The 21,247-nt window shown below is 40.0% G+C and overlaps 1 protein-coding gene across 3 annotated transcripts in view; it reads right to left on the bottom strand.

The window, feature by feature from the left end:
- The window catches only part of LOC104591930 (acetyl-coenzyme A synthetase, chloroplastic/glyoxysomal-like), a 55,581-nt gene extending 34,334 nt beyond the window's left edge, over nucleotides 1–21,247 (bottom strand). For 2 of the 3 annotated variants that reach the window (XM_010251084.3, XM_088903524.1), the window contains exons 1-10: nucleotides 20,328–21,240; nucleotides 17,510–17,653; nucleotides 17,254–17,409; nucleotides 17,039–17,161; nucleotides 16,757–16,925; nucleotides 14,220–14,302; nucleotides 13,804–13,905; nucleotides 13,642–13,730; nucleotides 13,435–13,525; nucleotides 484–597 (exon numbers count right to left, since the gene is read on the bottom strand). In XM_010251084.3, coding sequence (XP_010249386.1) covers nucleotides 484–597; nucleotides 13,435–13,525; nucleotides 13,642–13,730; nucleotides 13,804–13,905; nucleotides 14,220–14,302; nucleotides 16,757–16,925; nucleotides 17,039–17,161; nucleotides 17,254–17,409; nucleotides 17,510–17,653; nucleotides 20,328–20,684 — 1,428 coding nt within the window. In that variant the 5' untranslated portion in view covers nucleotides 20,685–21,240. Of the gene's footprint in view, nucleotides 1–483; nucleotides 598–13,434; nucleotides 13,526–13,641; nucleotides 13,731–13,803; nucleotides 13,906–14,219; nucleotides 14,303–16,756; nucleotides 16,926–17,038; nucleotides 17,162–17,253; nucleotides 17,410–17,509; nucleotides 17,654–20,327 lie in introns of all 3 variants that reach the window. The other variant, XM_010251082.3, reaches the window with a different exon arrangement.

Raw genomic sequence — 21,247 nt, forward strand, 5'->3', positions numbered from 1 at the left:
AGAGTTGAGCTAGGAGAAAAAAAGAACTTGATTGGTTTGAAAAAAGAGTTTCAAATCTCACACAATTTGAGTATTTGACTAGGACTCAATCATCTCATCACTGAGACCATGCAGTCCATGCCAATAAATTGACCATAACCTTCTGATTTTCTAAAGCTATCATAACTCCAACTTATCAATTTTTTTGGATAAATAACAGTAATTTCATTAAAAAGAACACAGAAAAATAGGTACAAATTCAGTACAGCACTCGACCCAGGAGGCTTAATGAAACAAGGGGAAAAAAACTGAGTCAAAGAACAAAGAAAACTACATTTTGGATGACTTTAAAATGTAGTTTTTAAAGTTAATTTCTTTTTACAAGAGAAAACTCATTTTTTATCCATATTTTGCATAGACATGTTATTCTTTCCTAGATATATCATCCAAAAAAATCAACTAGACACATATATTAGATACAACATTTGAGATGATTCTTCTTACCTCATCTCCTTCCCGCATGAGGGATCGGACCAATGTTGGAGCAGTATAGAAGAGTGTCACCTTGTATTTATCAACAATGTTCCAACAACGTCCAGGATCTGGATAGCTTGGCACCTGCAGGTATTGTACAAAAATGTTGTTAAAAGTAAATAAAAAAAGTGTTATATATATATATGAAGTGATGAATTTATTTCTCTGATGTGGTGTAGAAATATAAAAATAGATGGCACAGGGATCTATTTTTAATTATCAAAAAATAGATGGCACAGGCATGGGGGCAGTATCTGTGTCCTGATTATCCACCATCACCATTTAAAAGGCGCAACTTAGCATAAGTTGCTCTGTTCAGTCATATGAAATATTAGTTACCTTATCTCTCTACCAAGTACCAACGTAGGGAGTGTTCAGCAACATGAATGGTTGTGTTTTTCAAAACAAAAATAACTGCCAAATCAATAAAATCATAAGGATTTTGCTGATGTGACAGTTGTTTTTGTTTTGAAAAACAAAATCATGCACATTAGGCAAAAACTTCCTTAGTCTCCACTCTCTGGTACGTATCCCTATAAGCATGTAATCTTTTGCTTGCTATCAAATAATCCATGTTATGCAGGAGAGAAGAGAGGAAGAAAGAAGAGAGAGAGAAGAAGAGAGAAGAATGATTTGAGAGCCAAAAAAGGTGCTGGTGGAGCCAGCCTTTTAGTATATATACTAGGACGACAGGAAATAAAAAATAAGTGGAAAATTACAATAGTACCCCTGCAGTACTATACTTCGAGAAATAACAGCTTTTAACACTCCCCCTCAAGTTGGGACATAGATGTCAATCATGCCCAACTTGTCACATAAATCATGATGTCGTGAGTGGTGTAACCCTTTTTTGTAAAGATGTCTACAAGTTGATCTTCAGAGCTAACATAAGGAGTACACACTTCCCCTGTGATGGCCTTTTCTCTAATAAAGTGTTATCGACTTTGATGTGTTTAGTTCTATCATATAGCACTGGATTAGCAACAATGTTTATGGCTGCTTTGTTATCACAAAATAGGGTCATAGGTCCGTCCACTGGAAAGCCCAACTCACTCAACAAATTTTTTAGCCACATAATTTCAGCCACTCCATGAGCCATTGTCCGATATTCAGCTTCAGCACTAGATCTAGCTACCACATTCTGCTTTTTGCTTCTCCAGGTAACTAGATTCCCTCCTATAAAGGTACAGTAGTTACTAGTTGACTCTTTGTCATTTAGGGATCCTGCCCAATCAGCATCAGTGTACACTTCAACTTTCAAATGCCCGTGCTTTTGAAACAACAAGCCTGCACCTGGGGACTTCTTAAGATATCTGAGAACTCTTTCTACTGCTTCAAGATGAGTGGTCTTAGGAGCATGCATGAACTGGCTAAGAACACCCACTGCATAAGCAATGTCGGGACGAGTCATAGAAAGATATAACAATCTTCCTACAAGTCTCTGAAACTGTTTCACATCCTTGATAGGTTCACCTTGGTAGTCACCTAATTTGTGGTTAGGATCAATAGGGGAGTCAACTGGCTTCACTCCCAATTTTCCTTTGGAGTAGATCTAAGGCATACTTTCTTTGGGAAATGAAGATACCCTTTTGCGAGCGGGCCACTTCAATTCCAAGGAAGTACCTTAGAGGACCTAGATCCTTTACTTCAAACTAGGTAACAAGAAAAATCATCAACTATTGAATTTCATCCTTCCAATCACCAGGGATAACTTCATCAACATATACTATCAATGCTGCAATTTTTCCTTCCCCTCTTTTCACAATCAATGTGTGATCAGATTAACACTGCTTGTATCCTTTCTACTGAACCGCTACATGGAACCTACTACCAAGCTCTCGGTGATTGTTTCAGTCCATATAATGATTTCTTTAACCTGCACACTTTTTGTTCATTACCTTGAGCCCGAAAACCAGGGGGTTGTACCATGTATACTTCCTCTTCAAGGTCACCATTCAGAAAGGCATTCTTGATGTCGAGCTGATGCAAATCCCAGTCAAGATTAGCAGCAAAGGAGAAAATGACTCTAATGGAGTTCATCTTGGCAACAGGTGCAAAAGTTTCTGCATAATCAACTCCATACACTTTTGTAAACCTCTGCCACTAAACGAGCTTTATAGCACTCCACCGTGCCATCAGCCCTATGTTTAACTGTGAAAACCCATTTGCATCCAATTGGATCCTTTCCCTTAGGAAGATCTACTAGTTCCCATGTGCCATTTTTATGTAGAGCATTAATTTCTTCCTTCATAGCATCTGTCCATTCAGGCACTGAAAGAGCTTCTGACATATTCTTAGAGATAGGAACATTGTCAATGGAAGAGAGAAAGGCCCGAAAAGAGGGTGAAACGTTTTCATAGGAAACAAAGTGGGAAATGGAGTGCTTAGTGGTGCAAGATCTAACACTTTTCCGGTGAACAATAAGAAGGTCAAGGTCATTAGCAACAAAAGTATCAATAGCAATAGGGTCAAGAACATCGATAGGAACCAAGATACCTGAATGGGTATGATCCGCCCCCAGAGAGTTTGATGGCATTGGTGGTACAGCTTCTAGGTTCTCCACAGCTCTTGAACATGGTTGGCTTTTGTGACGATGAAAGAAGACACGAAAGAGAAGGTTCAAGAAGAGGAGGGAGCTGAACCAATTTCTCCTCATTCCTGCACTCCCCCTGAGGAAAAACAGGGAAGAAAGGCTCTCTCAAAGAAAGAGACATCCATGGAAACATTAAACTTCCGAGAAACAGGATCAAAGCACTGGTATCCCTTCTGAGTGAAAGAATACCCCAAGATGATGCAAGGAATAGCTCGATGATCTAATTTTCCACGAGTGGGTGACAGATTTTGAACAAAACAACGACAACCAAACACACGAGGAGGAATAGAAAGAATGATAGCCTTGGGAAAAGGAAGCTAATATGGGGGGACATACGGTTGATGAGATAGGCAGCACAAAGGACAGCCTCAAGCCAAAAATGTTTCAGGACATTCATATGAATTAGTAAACCCCAAGCCACTTCAAGAAGGTGTCAGTTCTTTCTTTTAGCAACACTGTTTTGTTGTGGTGTTCAGGCACAAGAGCTACGAGGAAGTGAACCACATGAAGCAAAAAATTCTGTGAGATCACTATGAAAATAATCTTTGGCATTATCTGAATTGAAAGATTTGGATTTCAGTTTGAAATTGGGTGAAGATCATCCACTAAAAATCTTGGATAATTTTTGGTACTTCATCCCTGGTTCGCATGGGATATACCCATGTATATCTGGAGTAATCATCAATAATGGTAATAAAATACTTGTAGCCACTCTCAGATAGTAAAGTAACAAAGCCCCAAACATTAGAATGAACAATGTGGAAAGGAAATTCAGATTTATTATTCTTTGAAGAAAAATGAGTTCTACATTGCTTACTCAATTGACAAGTTTCACAAGTAAATTCTGAAACTGACACTGACTTAAACAACTCTGGAAACACCACTTTTAAAGACTCAAAAGATAAATGACTGTGGTCACTTGTGGTGATTGAGAGAGAGAGAGAAAGAGAGGTACGGATGAGAGGAGAAAATCAGTACTGGTTGCCGCCAGTTTTCTATTTATATTAATCTTTATAAAAGAGATGAAATTACAAGTATGCCCCTGGCGGCATATCCTAGGATAAGAACAATAAGAAAAGAAAGAAAAGAAAGAAAAAAAAGGGCTAGTAGCTAAATTTGTCCTACTACCAACAGTTATAAAGAACAATTAAGCCTTACAACACTCCCCCTCAAGTTGGGTTGAAGATGTCTATCATGCCCAGCTTGTCACATAACTCATTGTGCCGCAAACACGGAAGTCCTTTTGTAAGGACATCAGCAAGTTGTTCCTTGGAGTTGACATAAGGGATGCAAATTTCCCTTTTTTCCAGTTTCTCCCTTATGAAGTGCTTATCCACCTCAATATGCTTGGTCCTTTCATGTAGGACTGGGTTGCTGGCAATGTTTATTGCAGCCTTGTTGTCACAGTAAAGAATCATAGGACTATGAACAGCAACTCCAAGCTCACCTAGAAGGTTCTTTAGCCAAAGGACTTCAGCCACCCCATGTGTCATAGCTCTATACTCAGCTTCTGCACTTGATCTTGCTACCACACTTTGCTTCTTGCTCTTCCAAGTCACTAGATTCCCTCCCACATATGTGCAATACCCACTAGTGAACTTTCTATCATCCATAGCTCCTGCCCAATCAGCATCTGTAAAGACTTCCACCTTTAGGTGATTGTGTTTACTAAATAGTAGGCCTATCCTTGGATGTTTCTTCAAGTATCTAAGGACCCTCTCTGCTGCCTCCATGTGTGGCTTCTTAGGAGAGTGCATAAACTGGCTCAGAACCCCAACTGAATAGGCAATATCTGGACGGGTCATGGATAGATAGATCAGTTTTCCCACTAACTTTTGGAATTGTTTTACATCTTTCAGCGGTTCACCAATACAGTCACCTAGCTTGTGGTCCACATCCATAGGAGTACCTGCCGGCCTTGCACCTAATTTACCTGCATCCCGTAATAGATCAAGGGTGTATTTCCTTTGAGAGACAAAGATACCCCTTTTTGAACAGGCAACTTCGATCCCAAGGAAATACTTTAGGAGTCCTAGATCTTTCACATCAAATTTGGATGCAAGGAATTGTTTCAAATTCTGTATCTCTGAGCTCCAACTCCTTGTAATGATGATATCGTCTAAATACACTATCAATACGGCAACCTGCTCCTGACATCTCTTCACAAAGAGTGTATGATCAGACTGGCACTGTTGGAACCCCATCTCTTGAACTGCCATGTGAAACTTACTAAACCAGGCTCTGGGAGACTATTTTAAGCCGTAGAGAGACTTCCGTAGCTTGCACACCTTGTTTTCACTTCCCTTGGAACAGAATCCAGGAGGTTGAACCATGTATACCTCTTCTTCTAAGTCACCATTCAGGAAGGCATTCTTTATGTCCAGTTGATGCAAATCCCAGTCAAAGTTAGCAGCTAAGGACAGGAGAACCCTAATCGAGTTCATCTTAGCCACCGGAGCAAAAGTCTCATCATAATCAACTCCATATACCTATGTGTACCCTTTGGCTACTAGTCTTGCTTTGTACCTTTCAATTGTTCCATCTGCCTTGTGCTTAACTGTGAACACCCATTTGCACCCCACGGGTTCTTTCCCCTCTGGAGGATCCACCAATTCCCAAGTCTGATTTTTGTGGAGGGCATCAATCTCCTCCTTCATGGCATCTATCCATTTAGGGTATTTTAAGGCTTTTGCAACATTCTTGGGAACAGGGATGCAGTCAACTGTCGATAGGAAGGCTCGGTACGAGGGAGAAATGTGATCATAGGAAACAAAGTGAGTAATGGGGTGTTTGGTAGTGCAGGACCTGACTCCCTTTCGTTGGGCAATAAGGATGTCTAGGTCGTCCACAGTGGGAGTAGGGTTAGGGGTTGGACTTACCTCCTGGGATTCTGATGATGTCAGTTGCTCAGTGTTTGGCTGCTCCACATTTCTATCACACTGCTGATCTTTCCGACGAGTACGTTGGAAGACACAGAAGGGAGTGAGGTCCGAAATAGAAGGAAGAGGTACCTGAACCTGCTTCTCCTCTTCCACACTATGGCTCTCCCCCTAGGGAGGAGGGAAGAATGGCTCGGACTCAAAGAAGGACACATCCATATACACAAAAAATTTACAACTAACCGGGTCAAAACACCGATACCCTTTTTGAGAGGATGGGTATCCCAGAAAGACAGAAGGAATGGACTGAGGGTCTAACTTACCTCTGGAGGGAGACAAATCATGGACAAAGGCCCGACAACCAAAGACTCTCATGGGGATGGAAAATAAAGGGGACTGAGGGTACAGTAACTGATGAAGGGCCATGTAATTCAATACTCTAGAGGGCATGCGGTTGATGACATACGCAGCTGCAAGTATAGCATCCACCCAAAACCTTTTTGGGACATTCATGTGTAACATCATCCCGCGGGCTACCTCAAGGAGGTGTCTGTTTTTCCTTTCTGCAACACCATTTTGTTGTGGTGTTCGGGTGCATGAGCTTCTATGAATAGACCCATGGGAGGCGAAGAACTCATTGAGCTTCCCATGAAAGTATTCATTCACATTATCGGATTGGAAGATATGTATTTCAACATGGAACTGCGTGAACACCATCCTCTGGAAGTCTTTCACTATCTTTGGAACCTCGTCTCTGCTACGCATAGGAATTACCCATGTATAGCAAGAGTAATCATCAATCAATGTAATAAAGTACTTATATCCACCCTCATATATCACATTTGTAAGCCCCCATACATCAGAATACACAACATGAAAAGGAACATTTGATCTTTTATTGCTTGAATGAAAGGTTGTTCTACATTGTTTACTCAACTGACACGTTTGACACATGAACTCTGACACTGAACACGACTTGAATAAAAGTGGAAACAAATATTTTATTATTTCGAAAGAAACATGATCTAAACAACTGTGCCACAACAAAATTTGACTCTTATTTGACTGACTATGCGACTCTGAGGATGACACGGAGAGACCAGCTTTGTTGTCGAGAATGTAAAGACCGTCCACTAGGCTTCCTCTACCAATCGTCCTCCCAGAAGTTAGATCCTGAAATACACATGAGTCAGCAAAAAAGGTCACACTGCAATTCAAGGAGTTTGTAATGCTACTAATTGAAAGCAAGTTTATGGGAAGTTGAGGGACATGCAATACACAATTCAGGTTGAGGCCATGGGGAAGGGATATTGATCCTTGACCTGCAATGGAAGAAAAAGAACCATCTGCAAGTCTCACTCTATCCCTTCCTGACAAAAGGCTATAAGACTGGAATAAGTTAGGCTTACCAGTCATGTGATTTGAGGCCCCTGAGTCAATGATCCAAGGGGAATCTGTGGGAGTGACATGGAATGCAGAAGCCACATTACCTAAAGTAGATGCAAAAGAAGTAGAGGGAGTACCAGTGACTGAGCTGTCCATTTGCCGCAATGCCCTACCATAAGATTCCAGATGCTCTTTGAATGAATTCATTATATCCTCCTTGGGGTCAGGCTTATTAGGGGGGTCCCGAGTACTACCGGCAACTTGAGTGTCTTGAGTTGCCACATGTGTTGTGCTTGTTCTTTTCAACTGACCTTTACCCTGTTCTTGATTCTTTGTTGCCCGCTTGGGTTTCCCGTGGATGTCCCAACAAGTCTCACGTGTATGTCGTGACCGTCTACAGTGGGTACAAAATAGTTTATCTTTATCATCTACCTTCTTAGGATCACCTTTCTTTCCTGTTGAGTTGTTATTCATCGCAACCAAGGCAACTTGTTGCTCCCCCTCAGTTGTAACCATCACACTCTGCCTGCTTTCTTCAGATTGGACAAGGGAGTATACTTCGTGTACCGTAGACAATTCTTTGCTTCCTAGGATCTGACCCTCAATGGTTCATATACAGGGTTCAGCCCTAACAAGAAAGCAAACACTCATTGCTAAGAGACCAGCTTCCTGTAGGCCTTAGCATCATCATCGTGCTTCCACTCTATGGCCTGATAATGGTCCAACTCCTTCCATATGGAGGTAAGGGCTGAATAATATGAGGACAAGCTACGGTTTCCCTGTATACATGTTGAGGACTCAGCTTGCAATTGGTAAACCTTGGCGTAATGCCTTTGCTCAGAATAGGTAATTCTGGCCTGTTCCCAGATCTCACTGGCGGTGTCTGCCCACATAAAATTCTTTTTCACATCAGGTTCCATGGCTGCGAGGAGCCAAGACATCACCATACTGTTTTCTTGGTCCCACCTATCATGTTCAGTCGTCTCACCCTTGGATTCTTTCACCCTTCCATTGATGTAACCAGCCTTACCCCTTGCCGTTACATAGAGTTTTACACTCTTAGCCCACTCCGGGTAGTTCAGACCGTTCAAGGGGGTAATTGGCATGGGAAAAACCATGTTTTCACCTCCCATACTTGCTGTGTTGCGGGTTGGTGTATTCCCCAGTGAGGTTAATTCATGACTTGCCATTGAAGACTACAAAAACAGTCCAAATGCCACCCAACAGCACAGCCGCCACAACTAGAATATGGTAACTCAGGGTTTGCTCCTAGAAGGTGAGCAACAAATTATTGAAAATTGCTGAGAACTCAGGGACTACTGCTGAGAATAAGGGTTCAGTCAATACAACGTCCAAACAGAATAGTAAACAGTCCGGTCATCGGTTCAGCACCACCAATACAGACATTACTGTCAATCTGAATGTGGTTCCCCCACTCTAACCATCCAATGTCCAAACTAGTAATCATATAATCAAGGCATGAGCCCTACGCACCATTGGATAAAGAGTACTGAGACAAACTGAAACAAAAACACACCTGTTCAGCACTGGATAACCGAGGAGTTTGCACCATCAACACCCTTCTTCGATTAGGGTTTCATTGCACCAGCACCACCCTACGGCCAGAAACTACTAGGGTTTCTCAGAAAATCGCCGCTAGGGACCACTAGGGTTTCAACAGAAGTAGCTTCCAGAACTTACTAGGGTTTCTGCAGATACAGCCGCCAGAGAGAACTAAAAAACAAGCTGCCGCTAGGATTTATATAGGTACAGCCGCCAGAGAGAACTGAGACAAGCTGCCGCTAGGGTTTCTGTAAAGGTAGCCACGTCCAATCACTTTTAGAAAGGCTGAAGCTAGGACCGTAGGTATCCTCCAACCCAGAAAGCCTGCTCTGATACCATGTGGTCGCTTGTGGTGATTGAGAGAGAGAGAAAGAGAGAAAGAGAGGTACGAATGAGAGGAGAAAATCAGTACTGGCTGCCGCCAGTTTTCTATTTATATTAATCTTTATAAAAGAGATGAAATTACAAGTATGCCCCTGGTGGCATATCCTAGGATAAGAACAATAAGAAAAGAAAGAAAAAAAAAGGGCTAGTAGCTGAAACTGTCCTACTACCAACAGTTATAAAGAACAATTAAGCCTTACAACAAGGACCAAGACGACAATGCCATAAATAGACTTGACCCTTACAAGACTAACTCTTAGACTTTGTGACTTGAAGACCAGCCTTATTCTCCAACATGTAAAGCCCATCCACCATACATCATCTACCAATCGTCTTCCCCGAGGCCAGGTCCTGGATCACACAGTAAGAAGGGAAAAAGGTCATTGAGCAGTTTAAGGAATTAGTAATACTACTAACAGAGAACAAATTAATGGGAAATTTTGAGACATGTAAAACATCAGACAAGGTAAGGCCAAAGGGAAGAGAAATGGTTCCTTGACCAGCTATGGTAGAGTATGATCCATCAACTAGTCTCACCTTGTCTCTTCCAAAAAGGAGGTGATAGGTTTGAAAGTAAGAGGGCGTACCAGTTGTGTTTAGACGCTCCAAAATCAATGATCCAAGGAGTGTCAAGGGTATGAGATGCTACATGGAAAGTTGTGGTAGAGTTACCTGATGTAGACACAAATGAAATTGAGGGAGGAGCATCCATCTGACGAATTGCTCTACCATAGATCTCTAAATGGTCACAGAAGGAATTAATAATATCCTACCTTGGGTCAGATCTAGAGCCGTGTGTCTAAGTCACAGTAGTAATGGGGGGTTAATTCTCCTGAGAAGCCATGTTTTCCATAGTGTGCTTTCTTGTACCTTGTTGTCCTGACTTTTTATTTAGATCTAAACCTTGCTTCTTACTCAAATGTTGAGCCCATTTTGGCTTCCCATGAAGATCCCAGCATGTATCTCGGGTGTGTCAGGGTTTCTGGCAATGAGTACACCACAGTTTGTCTTTGTCATCCGCCTTTTTCTGAGAGTCCCCCCTCTTAAAGGTATTTCCCCCACTCAAATCTTGAGCCCATTTTATCTTCCCATGAAGATCCCAGCATGTATCTCAGGTGTGTCGGGGTTTCTAGCAATGAGTACACCAAAGTTTGTCTTTGTCATCCGCCTTTTTCTGAGAGTCCCCCCTCTTAAAGGTATTTCCCCCACCTGTAATCACACTCCCTTTCGCTGCCAACCCAACTACATCCCCTCTAGAATTGTTCATCAAATTCCTTCTACTTTCTTCTGATTGTACAAGAGCATAAACTTCCTGGACGGAGGGAAGATCCTTGCTACCTAGGATCTGGATTCTGATAGATTCATATGCAGGATTCAAGCCATGTAGGAAAGCAAACCCTCTTTGCTGAGAAACAAGTTTCTTGCATAATTTTGCATCTTCATCACACTTCCAGTCCACATTCTGATAATGATCTAACTCCTTCCAAACAGAGGTTAAGTCTGAGTAGTACACAGAAAGGCACCTCTCCCCTTGTTTACAAGTAGACAATTCTGCTTGTAACTAGTAAATTTTTGCATAGTGATGCAGCTCAGAATAGGTTGATTTTGCTTGTTCCCAAATTTCATTTGTTGTTTCAGCCCACATAAAATTCCTTCTTATTTGAGGTTGCATAGACACTAAAAGCTAGGACATGACCATGCTGTTTTCCTGGTTCCATCTGTCATATCCAGCACTCCCAGAATTGGGTTCTTTGATTCTCCCATTTATATAACCTATCTTTCCCCTTGCAGTAATGTACAACTTGATCCCTCTTGACCATTCTAAATAATTTAAACCGTTGAGAGGAATAACAGCCATGGGAAAGGATAGGTCCACACCCCCACTCATTCCATTCTGCATTGAGGAAACACCGGACGTAGCAGAATCTTCACCGCTCATGGTTGCAGATTCAAGAAAAAATTCTTAAAGTGGGCACAAAACTTTTTAAAAAAAAGGCCAACACCAAGGGAGAAAGGAAGCCCCTTTTTTTCTTCAGAAACACAACCCTTTTTGATACCACCAGGTGCTATTACCCTTTTTTGATAAACACAGGTGTTGTTACAGCACTAACAGGCCCTTTTTTGATAAACACAAGTGTTGTTACAGCACTAACAGGCCTTTTGTTTGATAAACACAGGTGCTGTTACAGCACTAACAGGTCATCCCTTGACCTACAGAAACAAACTAATTGCTATCACAGGGCGTACAGGTCATTTCTTGACCTATGCATCAAACACAGATGCTGTTATAGCAAGTACAGGTCACTCTGACCTTCAGGTTCAGCACAAAAGCGTCTATCGCAGCACACAAAAGGTCTTCACCGACCTACAGATTTTACAGGGGTCAGTCGACCCCACAAATAAGGAAAGACAGAGGTGCTAGTCACCTCACATCCAACCAGCAGACCTAGTACAGGTTCTGCCCTGGCACACGACCAGAAAAAAGAGGGAATGAGAGAGATTACTTCAGGCGTGAGGAGAAAACTTGATCTTCAATCACTCGAACAGTAGATGATGGCAGCAGATCTGGAAGTCTGGTGCGAAGGGAACAGTTCACTCGATCTCTCCTTTTCAGATCTGATAGTCCCGCTCTGATACCATGTTATGCAAGAGAGAAGAAGAGAGGAAGAAAGAAGAGAGAGAGAAGAGGAGAGAAGAAAGATTTGAGAGCCAAAAAAGGTGCTGGCAGAGCCAGCCTTTTAGTATATATACTAGGGCGACAGGAAATAAAAATAAAAGAGGAAAATTACAATAGTACCCCTGCGGTACTATACTTAGAGAAATAACAGCTTTTAACAATCCATAAAAATACAATGATAGAAAAAAAGCCATTACCCAATAGTGGTCCCAGTTACCAATTACCTGGGGTCTTGGGAAGGGTAGAGTGGATAAGGACCTATCTTTTGGAATCTTTTGTACAAAGTGGCATAGTTTTCAAGGCGCCAAGGCGAGGCTAGGCGACTGGGGGGCGCCTTGTCGCCTAGTCGCCTAGGTGATGGACTTTTTCTGTTAAAAGCATAGATCCTAGGTTAGTTCCCTAGGCACCATAACCATATTTCTTTAATAATTATTCATGATTTTCACAAGAAAAGTATAAATTTCATATTAAAGTATAGAAAATCAACATATTCATGAGAAAAAAAGGAAAGAAGGAAAATAAAAACAAAAAATATAGGGGCTGAACCCTTATTTTTGTTATAGGAAAAGAAGAAAATAAAAAGTACTGGTAGAAGAAGAAGAAGAATATATGGAAGAGGAAAATGTGCGGATTAGATAAAATTTTAAGTTCTTCCTTACTTATTGGTTCAGGTTTTAAATTTTTTGAGGGTTCAATACAGCATTTAGCAATGTTTGTGTTGATTAAACCCTAATAAATAAGAAAATAATAAAAAGAAATTAGCATATAAACACACAAAATGATTATTTTAGTTTATAAATGTCTATTTTATAATTATAGTCTAAAAAAAGAATGAATAAAAACATATTTTATAGTAGGAAGTAGAAAACTGCTTGGCGATTAGGCAAGGCGAGCCTCAAAGGGCGCCTTGTGCCTAGGCGTCACCTAGGCGCCCGCCTAGGTGTCGCCTTGACAACTATGCAAAGTGGCCATTCTCTGACTCAAACCTATGTTCTCACATTTGTCAGCCCAAGATTTTACCATTGCACTAAGCAATGGCCCCTCAAAGATACAAAGATATGTAGTCTAAAAATGTTTTAAGAGTGTAATGCCCATGTAAAGTATCTTGATGACAAGACCTGAAGGTGCTTTTGCTGTGCAGTGGGCAAATAAGTTGTTGATGGACAAAACTCTTTTAGGAAGTACTGTTTCAATAAAATAATTTACAATTTCTGAAGCAAACAGGACTTCCAATAAAGTCATGCTACAAAGTTTCTATATCATTTGGATATCAAAAAGTCCTTGAGAAATGAGATTTATGCATGGAAACAATATATAACATGGAGAAGACCCAAATATTTCTTTTCTCTCATTAGATTGATATATCATATATCATAACAGATTCACAACCTTTTAACACCTTAGACATCATTCTACAATTATAAGTTTGGATTAGATACCCCTTCAAAAACTATGACAGTTGCTCCATTTAGCAAAGGGCCATATGTAACATAGCTGTGTCCAGTAATCCAGCCACAATCTGCAGTACACCTGAAGTCAAGGTGGAAAAAGATTGTAAGATCTCAATGGACATAATTTGATTGTATAGCTAATTCCATCGGTAGAAGCTTATAAGTCACTAAAATCCATCAAAATTGCCAATATACCAGTATATGTCAGGTGGCTTGTAGTCAAATGCATATTTGAATGTTGTTGCAGTGTATATCATGTATCCCCCGGTTGTGTGCAGAACACCCTGCATTAACCATTTCAGTTTTTGAACACAAATGCATTTTATAAAATTATTAAGAATCTTTCAGTTAGATCACCTTTGGCTTTCCTGTGCTCCCACTGGTATAGAGCAGAAAAAGTGGATCTTCTGCATCAACCCATTCAATTTCACATGTTGTAGGATATTCAGGGATAGTATCCTGGAAGGTTGTTCTCAACCATCAAATAAACCAAAAATATAGTAATATAAAAATCATGTCTTCCATTCAACATGTATGCCATAAGATTAAATGTTCAAGTTTGACAATGCAAAACAGCATCTCTTTGGTAGTATGTTTTTATCACTAATTCATTATAATTTACAAAGGCCACCACTCCTCTTAAAGAACCTATCATTTTCTACCTTAAGCACACACTATACAGAGATTGGTAAGCGAATCTGTAATGGAATATCCATGCAAACCGTCTATATGTTCTGAGAAATTACATATAGCAGAGACTCTAATTTACTAACCTGCCACCATATATCTCTTCCTTTCTGCCATTTTGTATCATGCCTGTTCATGGCTGACTGGTTTTCATAGGTCAAACATACATCTGCTCAAAGAAAAGGGGGGAAAACTATGGTAAATATCTTTACTAAAAGAGAACACCATGTGAATCTTCAACATAATTATATATTAAAAAAACCACTGGCAACTTCATAAAACATAAACTAAAAACTATGATACCCAGACATAGCAAGGACAAAAACACAGAATTTATGCTAAAACTTTAAGTTTCTGGCACAAAAAAGCACCCATGTACATAGCTGAGTATCATAGGAAACAGACCAAATTGCATTGCTTTGCATGGCCTAACTATCATAGCTTAGTTAACTTGGATCAAATATGAGATGCCACTGACAGGCAATTAATGCTACAATTGAAATTCAGAGAAACTTAATCCTGAGCCATCTGGCATTGGAGTAATAACAGATTAAAATGACAGCATTCTAGCGATGTACTCAGGTAACAATAGGGGAAGGCAATCGGTGACAGCTGAATTGATGACAGCAAGTTTAGCGATACAGAAAGCTAAGGAGTTGGGAGCTGTAAGGTTGATTATTGAAGATGACTCTAAAGTGGTTATCATTTGGCTTTTTAAGGAGGGAATCACTGCTTGGTGTTATAGGAACGAAAGCAGGTGGTTTAAATGATTCTTAAAGGATAAGCAGATAAAAGTTAAATGGCGACAAAGATCAGCAAATGGCTTGGCTGATAGCTTGGCAAAGCAAGGGATTAATAGACAGCAACTTTTTTGGGTTTTGATGTAATTTATTTTCAGGTGGGTGAACAGCTAAGGATGTAATTTTTTCTCTTTGTTTGTACTTACAACCCCCTTGTGCCTTTCCTAATTAATGAATGAAATTTTCATTTGTGTTGCTGATCAAAAAAATTAGAGAAATTTCATTTGATATACTAGATAAAGGAAACTCAAGCTATGTATGACACTTACTTGGTTAACATCCTGCCCAAACTTGCAATAAAGAGTGTTAAAACTATCATTGTTTCATACTTCAGCACCACAAGGGCACTTTTGTACTTTTACCTTATTTTTTTAATGTTTCTGAGTTGCCCAAATATAAATAGAGAAGCTGGCACTGCCAGCCTTTTTTCTTTTGGCTCTCAATCTTTCTTTTCTCTCTTCTTCTCTCCTCTCCACTCTCTTCTCTTTTCTGTTTTCTCCTTATTGTTTTCAGGTTAATATGGTATCAGAGTGGGATTATTAGGCCTGAGAACAAGATCGATCAAGGGTTCCATTCTTTTTTGCTGTGTTTTTCCTGGAGAAGTCAGAGAAAACTCATCGGAGTGATCTGAGGAAGTTTTCTGAGTTTTCCCCCCTTCTCTCTTGGTCGTGTACTAAGAAAAACCCCTGTAACAGGTTCGTCTGTATGGTGTGAAGGGTTTAGAAGTTCTACAAACCCTTTTTTTGTGGATCATGTGATCCTTTATGGCGTGTTTGTAGGTCGAAGATGACCTGTACTTGCTGTAACAGCAGTGAAACAAAAGGTTGGATCATGTGATGATTGTGTGCCTTTTTTTGGGAGGTTTGGTGATGTGGGGCAAAGGCTGTTTTGGGTACTGATTATTCTACATAATTTTGATGCTGTATATGTATTTCCAGCAGTAGTACTCTGTGTAGGCTGGAGAACTTAACCTCCTTGTGCTGGACTGTAGTATAATGGGTGATAGTCCTACTCTATCTATAGTGTTTTTTTGTGGCTGATTAGGTGTGACCTGATACTGGGGAGGGGGAAATACAAATCAGAATAGAACAAACTGTTGGGAAAATACCATAATTTGGGTTAATAATCACTATTATCCTTCACCAGTTTAACTTACAAACATGATACTCCACAACTTCACTCAACCTTAACCCTAACCACTTAGGGTCGTCTACACCAAACCTGTCCCGCCATTCTGCTCTATGAAGAGCCATTTTTTCATCATCCTCCATCCATATGCCAAATGACAAGTAAATTCAAGCACTAATTTCCTGTTCTTCTTCCCCTACAATGATTTGTTAAGAACATTCCACCTTTCTACAGATCCCTTACATGAAATTGGTACAAATGGATACAATGTTTGCTTCCATTTCAAAGAGTTATTCTTTTGAGATACCATGGAGATTTTGTTACAGAATTTAGGCAATGTGTATAAATTAATAGATCAAACCAGTGTAACTCTTCCACACCCCCGAGGATAACTGCCTACCCTCCTACAAGAAGAACTTTCTCCACTCTATGCACACACGATCGATAACCCGAATGAAGTAATGTGCATTCATACCTACTTGACACACCGGGAGCTCCACTTTGGTAAAGACATGCAAACAGAACCATGCAAATCCTATCTAGAAAATTGTGGGATGCTAAAATCTTATTTTTGCCAAATGTGTTATGTAAGATTATAGAAAGAGTGTAAGGTTCTGGTCAAAATCCAGTTAAGCAGAGCACAATTAAGAGGTTTTGCGCCTAATTCCATGAACCAACTTCCTCAATTTACTTACCTACAGAGACCCCAGATTTGGCCGATTCAGCCAGGGCATCATCTACTATGTCTTTAAGATGGATAACTTTAGGCCCTCTTCGAACAGCATTGCAAGTTATCACAGCTTTAGGTTTGCAATCTACAATTCTTTGGGCAAGAGAATCTGCTGAAAATCCAGCAAATACAACCTTAAAAGGAAAAAAAAAAAGGAACAATGAGTCACAGCTCATTCACAAGTAATTGAAACATTCAATCTTCTACAAGAAAACATGGGGGCATAAGGACCAATATTCTACATTACCGAGTGGATAGCACCAATGCGAGCACAGGCCAGCATTGCAATTGGCAATTCCATCAGCATGGGTAAATAAATTACAACAGCATCTCCCTTTCGAACACCAATATCTTTCAAGTAATTTGCTAGCTGTTTGCATATTTAAACAAAGGATAGCTCAACTTCATGTTTAAGACAAGGGAATTTAGAGGAGGAACAAGGAAAGGGGTGGGGAAAATTACCTGGCAAACTTTCTCCAGCAGACTACTGTATGTCAAACTCCCATCTTGACCCAGATCATTTCCTTCCCAGTAAATTGCAATTTTGTCACCATTTCCTGCTTCAATATTCCTATCCAGCGCATTGTAGCATATGTTTGTTATGCCACCTTTGAACCACTGACCAAAAATATTCAGAGTTAATAACCTCAGCTCTACTCTGCAGATAACTTTAGATTGATTCAGTTCAAATACTTCAAGATCAGGACAAAAGAAATACCTCAATCTTGATGGGCCCCTTCCTGACATCCAGGTTCTCTGAGTAGACTGTTGTGCCCCATTTCTGTTTCCAGTAAAATTCTGATGCAATCTCCGACCAAAATCCAGCAGGATCCTCAATTGACCTTCTATACATCTCCATGTACTGACAAAAAAAATATCCAAATCATAAGAACATTTCACCCACCCTTCCCTGATGATTCAATGTCACCAAATAAAAAACATAAGAATTAAGAACAGACAACAGTGTTTTGCACAACAGAGACAAAATCTGGACTGGATTACTCCAGCTTTTGAGTTTCTCAGGATTTGTTGGAGTGGGAAAGTGCTTGAGAGATCAGTTGTTTGCCTTTCTACAAGGGCTTAAACTGGCCCATTCCACAGGTTGAAAAGGACTTATGATAAAGGGTACTGGAGTATAGTGACTCATGCAGTGTTGTGGGGCATTTGGGAAGAAAGAAACAATAGAATATTTGAAAATAAAGCTAGAAATGCTGAAGACCTAATTTCCTACATTAGTTCTTTTATGTAATCTTTGGGTGGTTAATTCTGGAGTGTTCAAAGGCTTTTCCTTAAATGATCCTCAAAGAAACATATTAGAAGTCCTACACTCCTCCCCAAGGAATGATATGATCATTAGACATTATTCTAGAGAGGATGGAGTGATGACACTAAAGTTTGATGGTAGTGCCCAAGGTTCTACAGGTCAAGCAGGAATTGGGGGTGTAATCCAAGGGGAAGGGGAGAATATCTGCTGGGATTTTAGTGGTCCGATTGGGAGGGCAGACGCTACAAAGGCTGAGGTCTTGGATGCACTTACAGGAATTCGTTTTGCCAAATGGCTAGGCTTATCCTCATTAACCATTGAAGATGATTCTGCAAATTCTATAGCATGGTTAAGGGAGAAGGAAGGAGGGCCTTGGAGGCTAGCACACTTGCTAGCTGAAGCCAGAGATACCTTGGGCTCAATGAATGTGAAGCTGGTTTGGATTCCCAGGAAGCTAAACACTGTTGCTGATAGCCTAGCAAAGTGAGGGGCTTTTAGTAAAGTTTGTTTACTGACAGTTGTTTGCCTTTGTAATCCTGCCTCAGCCTCTTCGAGCTGCTCTACATCCTTTCATGTACCTTTTTCAATCTCTTTTCAATAAAAGTTAACTTTCGTCAAATATATATATATATATATATATATATATATATATATATTTGCAATGTCTATGGAATTAGAAAGCAATGGTTATTAAGCATATTATCCTTTCAAAAAAAGGGTAACTACCAAGTGGTTATTGATTGGATGAATGGTGTGGAAGTAGGTCCCTGGGCCCTCAGATTTTGCCTAAGGCAAAGGCTATATGACTGTTATTCTATTCTGAACAGCATGTTCAGAAGTGGTGTGGGGAGACAGGGCTTGGTGTGGGGGACTCAACTATAGGCCTAATTTTTGTATCCAGCCATGGTCCCAGTCAAATTTTTTATATGTTATTTTCTTTTTTTTTTATTGTACTTCTATTCCTGATATTAGTTCTCTAATGGTAGGGCATATTCAGTCATCACCATCCAAGTCTTATCCCAATTATATGGGGTTGGCTGCATGAATCCTGTTTCTCCATTCTGTTCTGTTCAATTCCATATCCATTGTTAACTTATTAGCACTTATCTTAGTGCTTCAACCCATGTCCTTTTTGGTCTACCCTACCCCTTCTACCCCCTTCAACTTGCAACAAAGCACATCTTCTTATGGAAGCTGCCAAAGGTCTTCTATGCAGGTGGCCAAACCATCTTAGTTTACTTCTCACATTTAATCACTTATTGGACCCACCGGTTCCTTCATATGAGTAGGGCAAGGGCATATTTAAGTAATCCATAAAATTTCTTTGATCATTGTAATGATCAAGAAATAAAATAAAATAACAGATGCATCAAAATAGTGAAATGCTATGCATGATTTAAATATACAGAATCCAACAGGATACTCAATTGACCTTGTACACATCTCTTAATACTGATCAAACATTTCCATATCGTAAAACACTTACTATTGACTTTCTTAGAAAATCAACTTGTCCAAATCAAAACATAAGAATTAAGAATTATGAAGACCCATACTTCTATGCATCTCTAGATATCCTAAGAAATTTTGCTTCAGCTTTCTTAACATATTAACGCCTCTGAATAAAATGTAAGAAATAAGAAAGACCATACATGTATATACATCTTTAAATACTGATCAAACATGTCTAAATCGTAAGAACAGCTTTTTCTAACTTCAATTTCTCTGAAAAATATAAGATAAAAGAATTAAGAATGCTCACATCCAAATAATGCATCAATAAATTGATTTCTTTCTGATGGTTATCAGGGAAAAAAAGTTGATTTCCTGGTGAACTAGGAGAATTAATACAACGCGTCAAAATATCGAATTCATGTAATAAACAGAAGAAGATAAAAAGTATTTGAGTTATTGAGTACACCAGTACTACGAACACCAATATTTAAGTAGGCCAGTATTAAGAATAGGTGGAATTTTATATGAAATTTAAGAACGCCGATATTTAATTATTGCATCAAAACTTTGAGTTTCTAATAAAAATTGAAGAAGTGAATTATATGCAAATTAAAAAACACCCACATTCAAAATTAAGAATATCCATATTCAATGAACGCCTCAAATGTTGTTTTTTTTTCTATTTTTAAAATAAGGTGAATCCTATTTTGTGCAAAAAAGAAAAGAAAAGTGAGAACACCCATATTTAAGTAACGCGCCAAAATACTGATCTCCAGTGATCCAATACTCCGACTCGCGTAGATCAATTGACGCTCACCTTCATTGGCGATGGAACCAGAGCCTGGCGAGAGAACTCCTCGCTAGGGAACACGAGATCGTTCTCCTCCGAAGCAAGCGCTTCGCCGAGGATTACAGCATTCAAATGCGAGATCTTCCCGGCGCCGGATGGCAGAACCGCCAAGGATTCAACATGCCGGAGATAGTTCGACGTCTTTAGCTTCTTGGCCCCGTCCGGCGTCGCCATCGAAAACGAAAAGCTCCTCCCCGAAGCAGGAGAAGAAAAGGAGCGATTGATGAATAGAAGGTTGGAGGAGAGAAGTGGAGACTGGCAAGCAATGGCGGGCGGCGCGTAAGAGAAGAGACGTAGGTGAGTAAGTAGATGAGACTGGGCCATGTTAAACCAGAAATTCCAGATGTTATATATATATTAACCAGGTGTGCATTTACTTAAGATATTCTTGACCTTGGACTTTGTGGACTGTGTAGGCTGTAGTAGCAAAAACTTGAATTGAATGGTCGTCCTTCAATGTTCAAGTATGGAATGGATATGTAAGCAGTTGGCCGGGGATTATCCGTTTATGTGAAGTCTTACGAGTTATGGCGGAATATATCTATGAGTATGAACCAGAACGGAAACTTAGAAAGGGATGGGAAGATGAAGAAGAACATGGTTGATAGTTGGAATATGAGGACGTGCCATGCCCATGACTTTGAAGAGAATCTGTTGGAATTTATAGATGCTGTTGTAGGGATGATGATAGAGATAACAAAGAGAAAAGAGGAGGCAACGGTGGTTTTCTTTGTTTTCTTTTAGTATATTACTGGTGGGTGAGGATTGAGGATTGAGGATTGGGCACCGATCAGGAATTCAGGACTGAGGACTGAAGAGGAGGGAGGAATGACGAAGGAGAGATGTAACTAGTTGAGTTGAGTGGGACTGGGATGGAGACGCAAATC

The sequence above is a fragment of the Nelumbo nucifera genome, chromosome 4 (assembly GCF_055504915.1).
Source record: "Nelumbo nucifera cultivar China Antique chromosome 4, China Antique-T2T, whole genome shotgun sequence".
Classification (NCBI taxonomy): domain Eukaryota; kingdom Viridiplantae; phylum Streptophyta; class Magnoliopsida; order Proteales; family Nelumbonaceae; genus Nelumbo; species Nelumbo nucifera.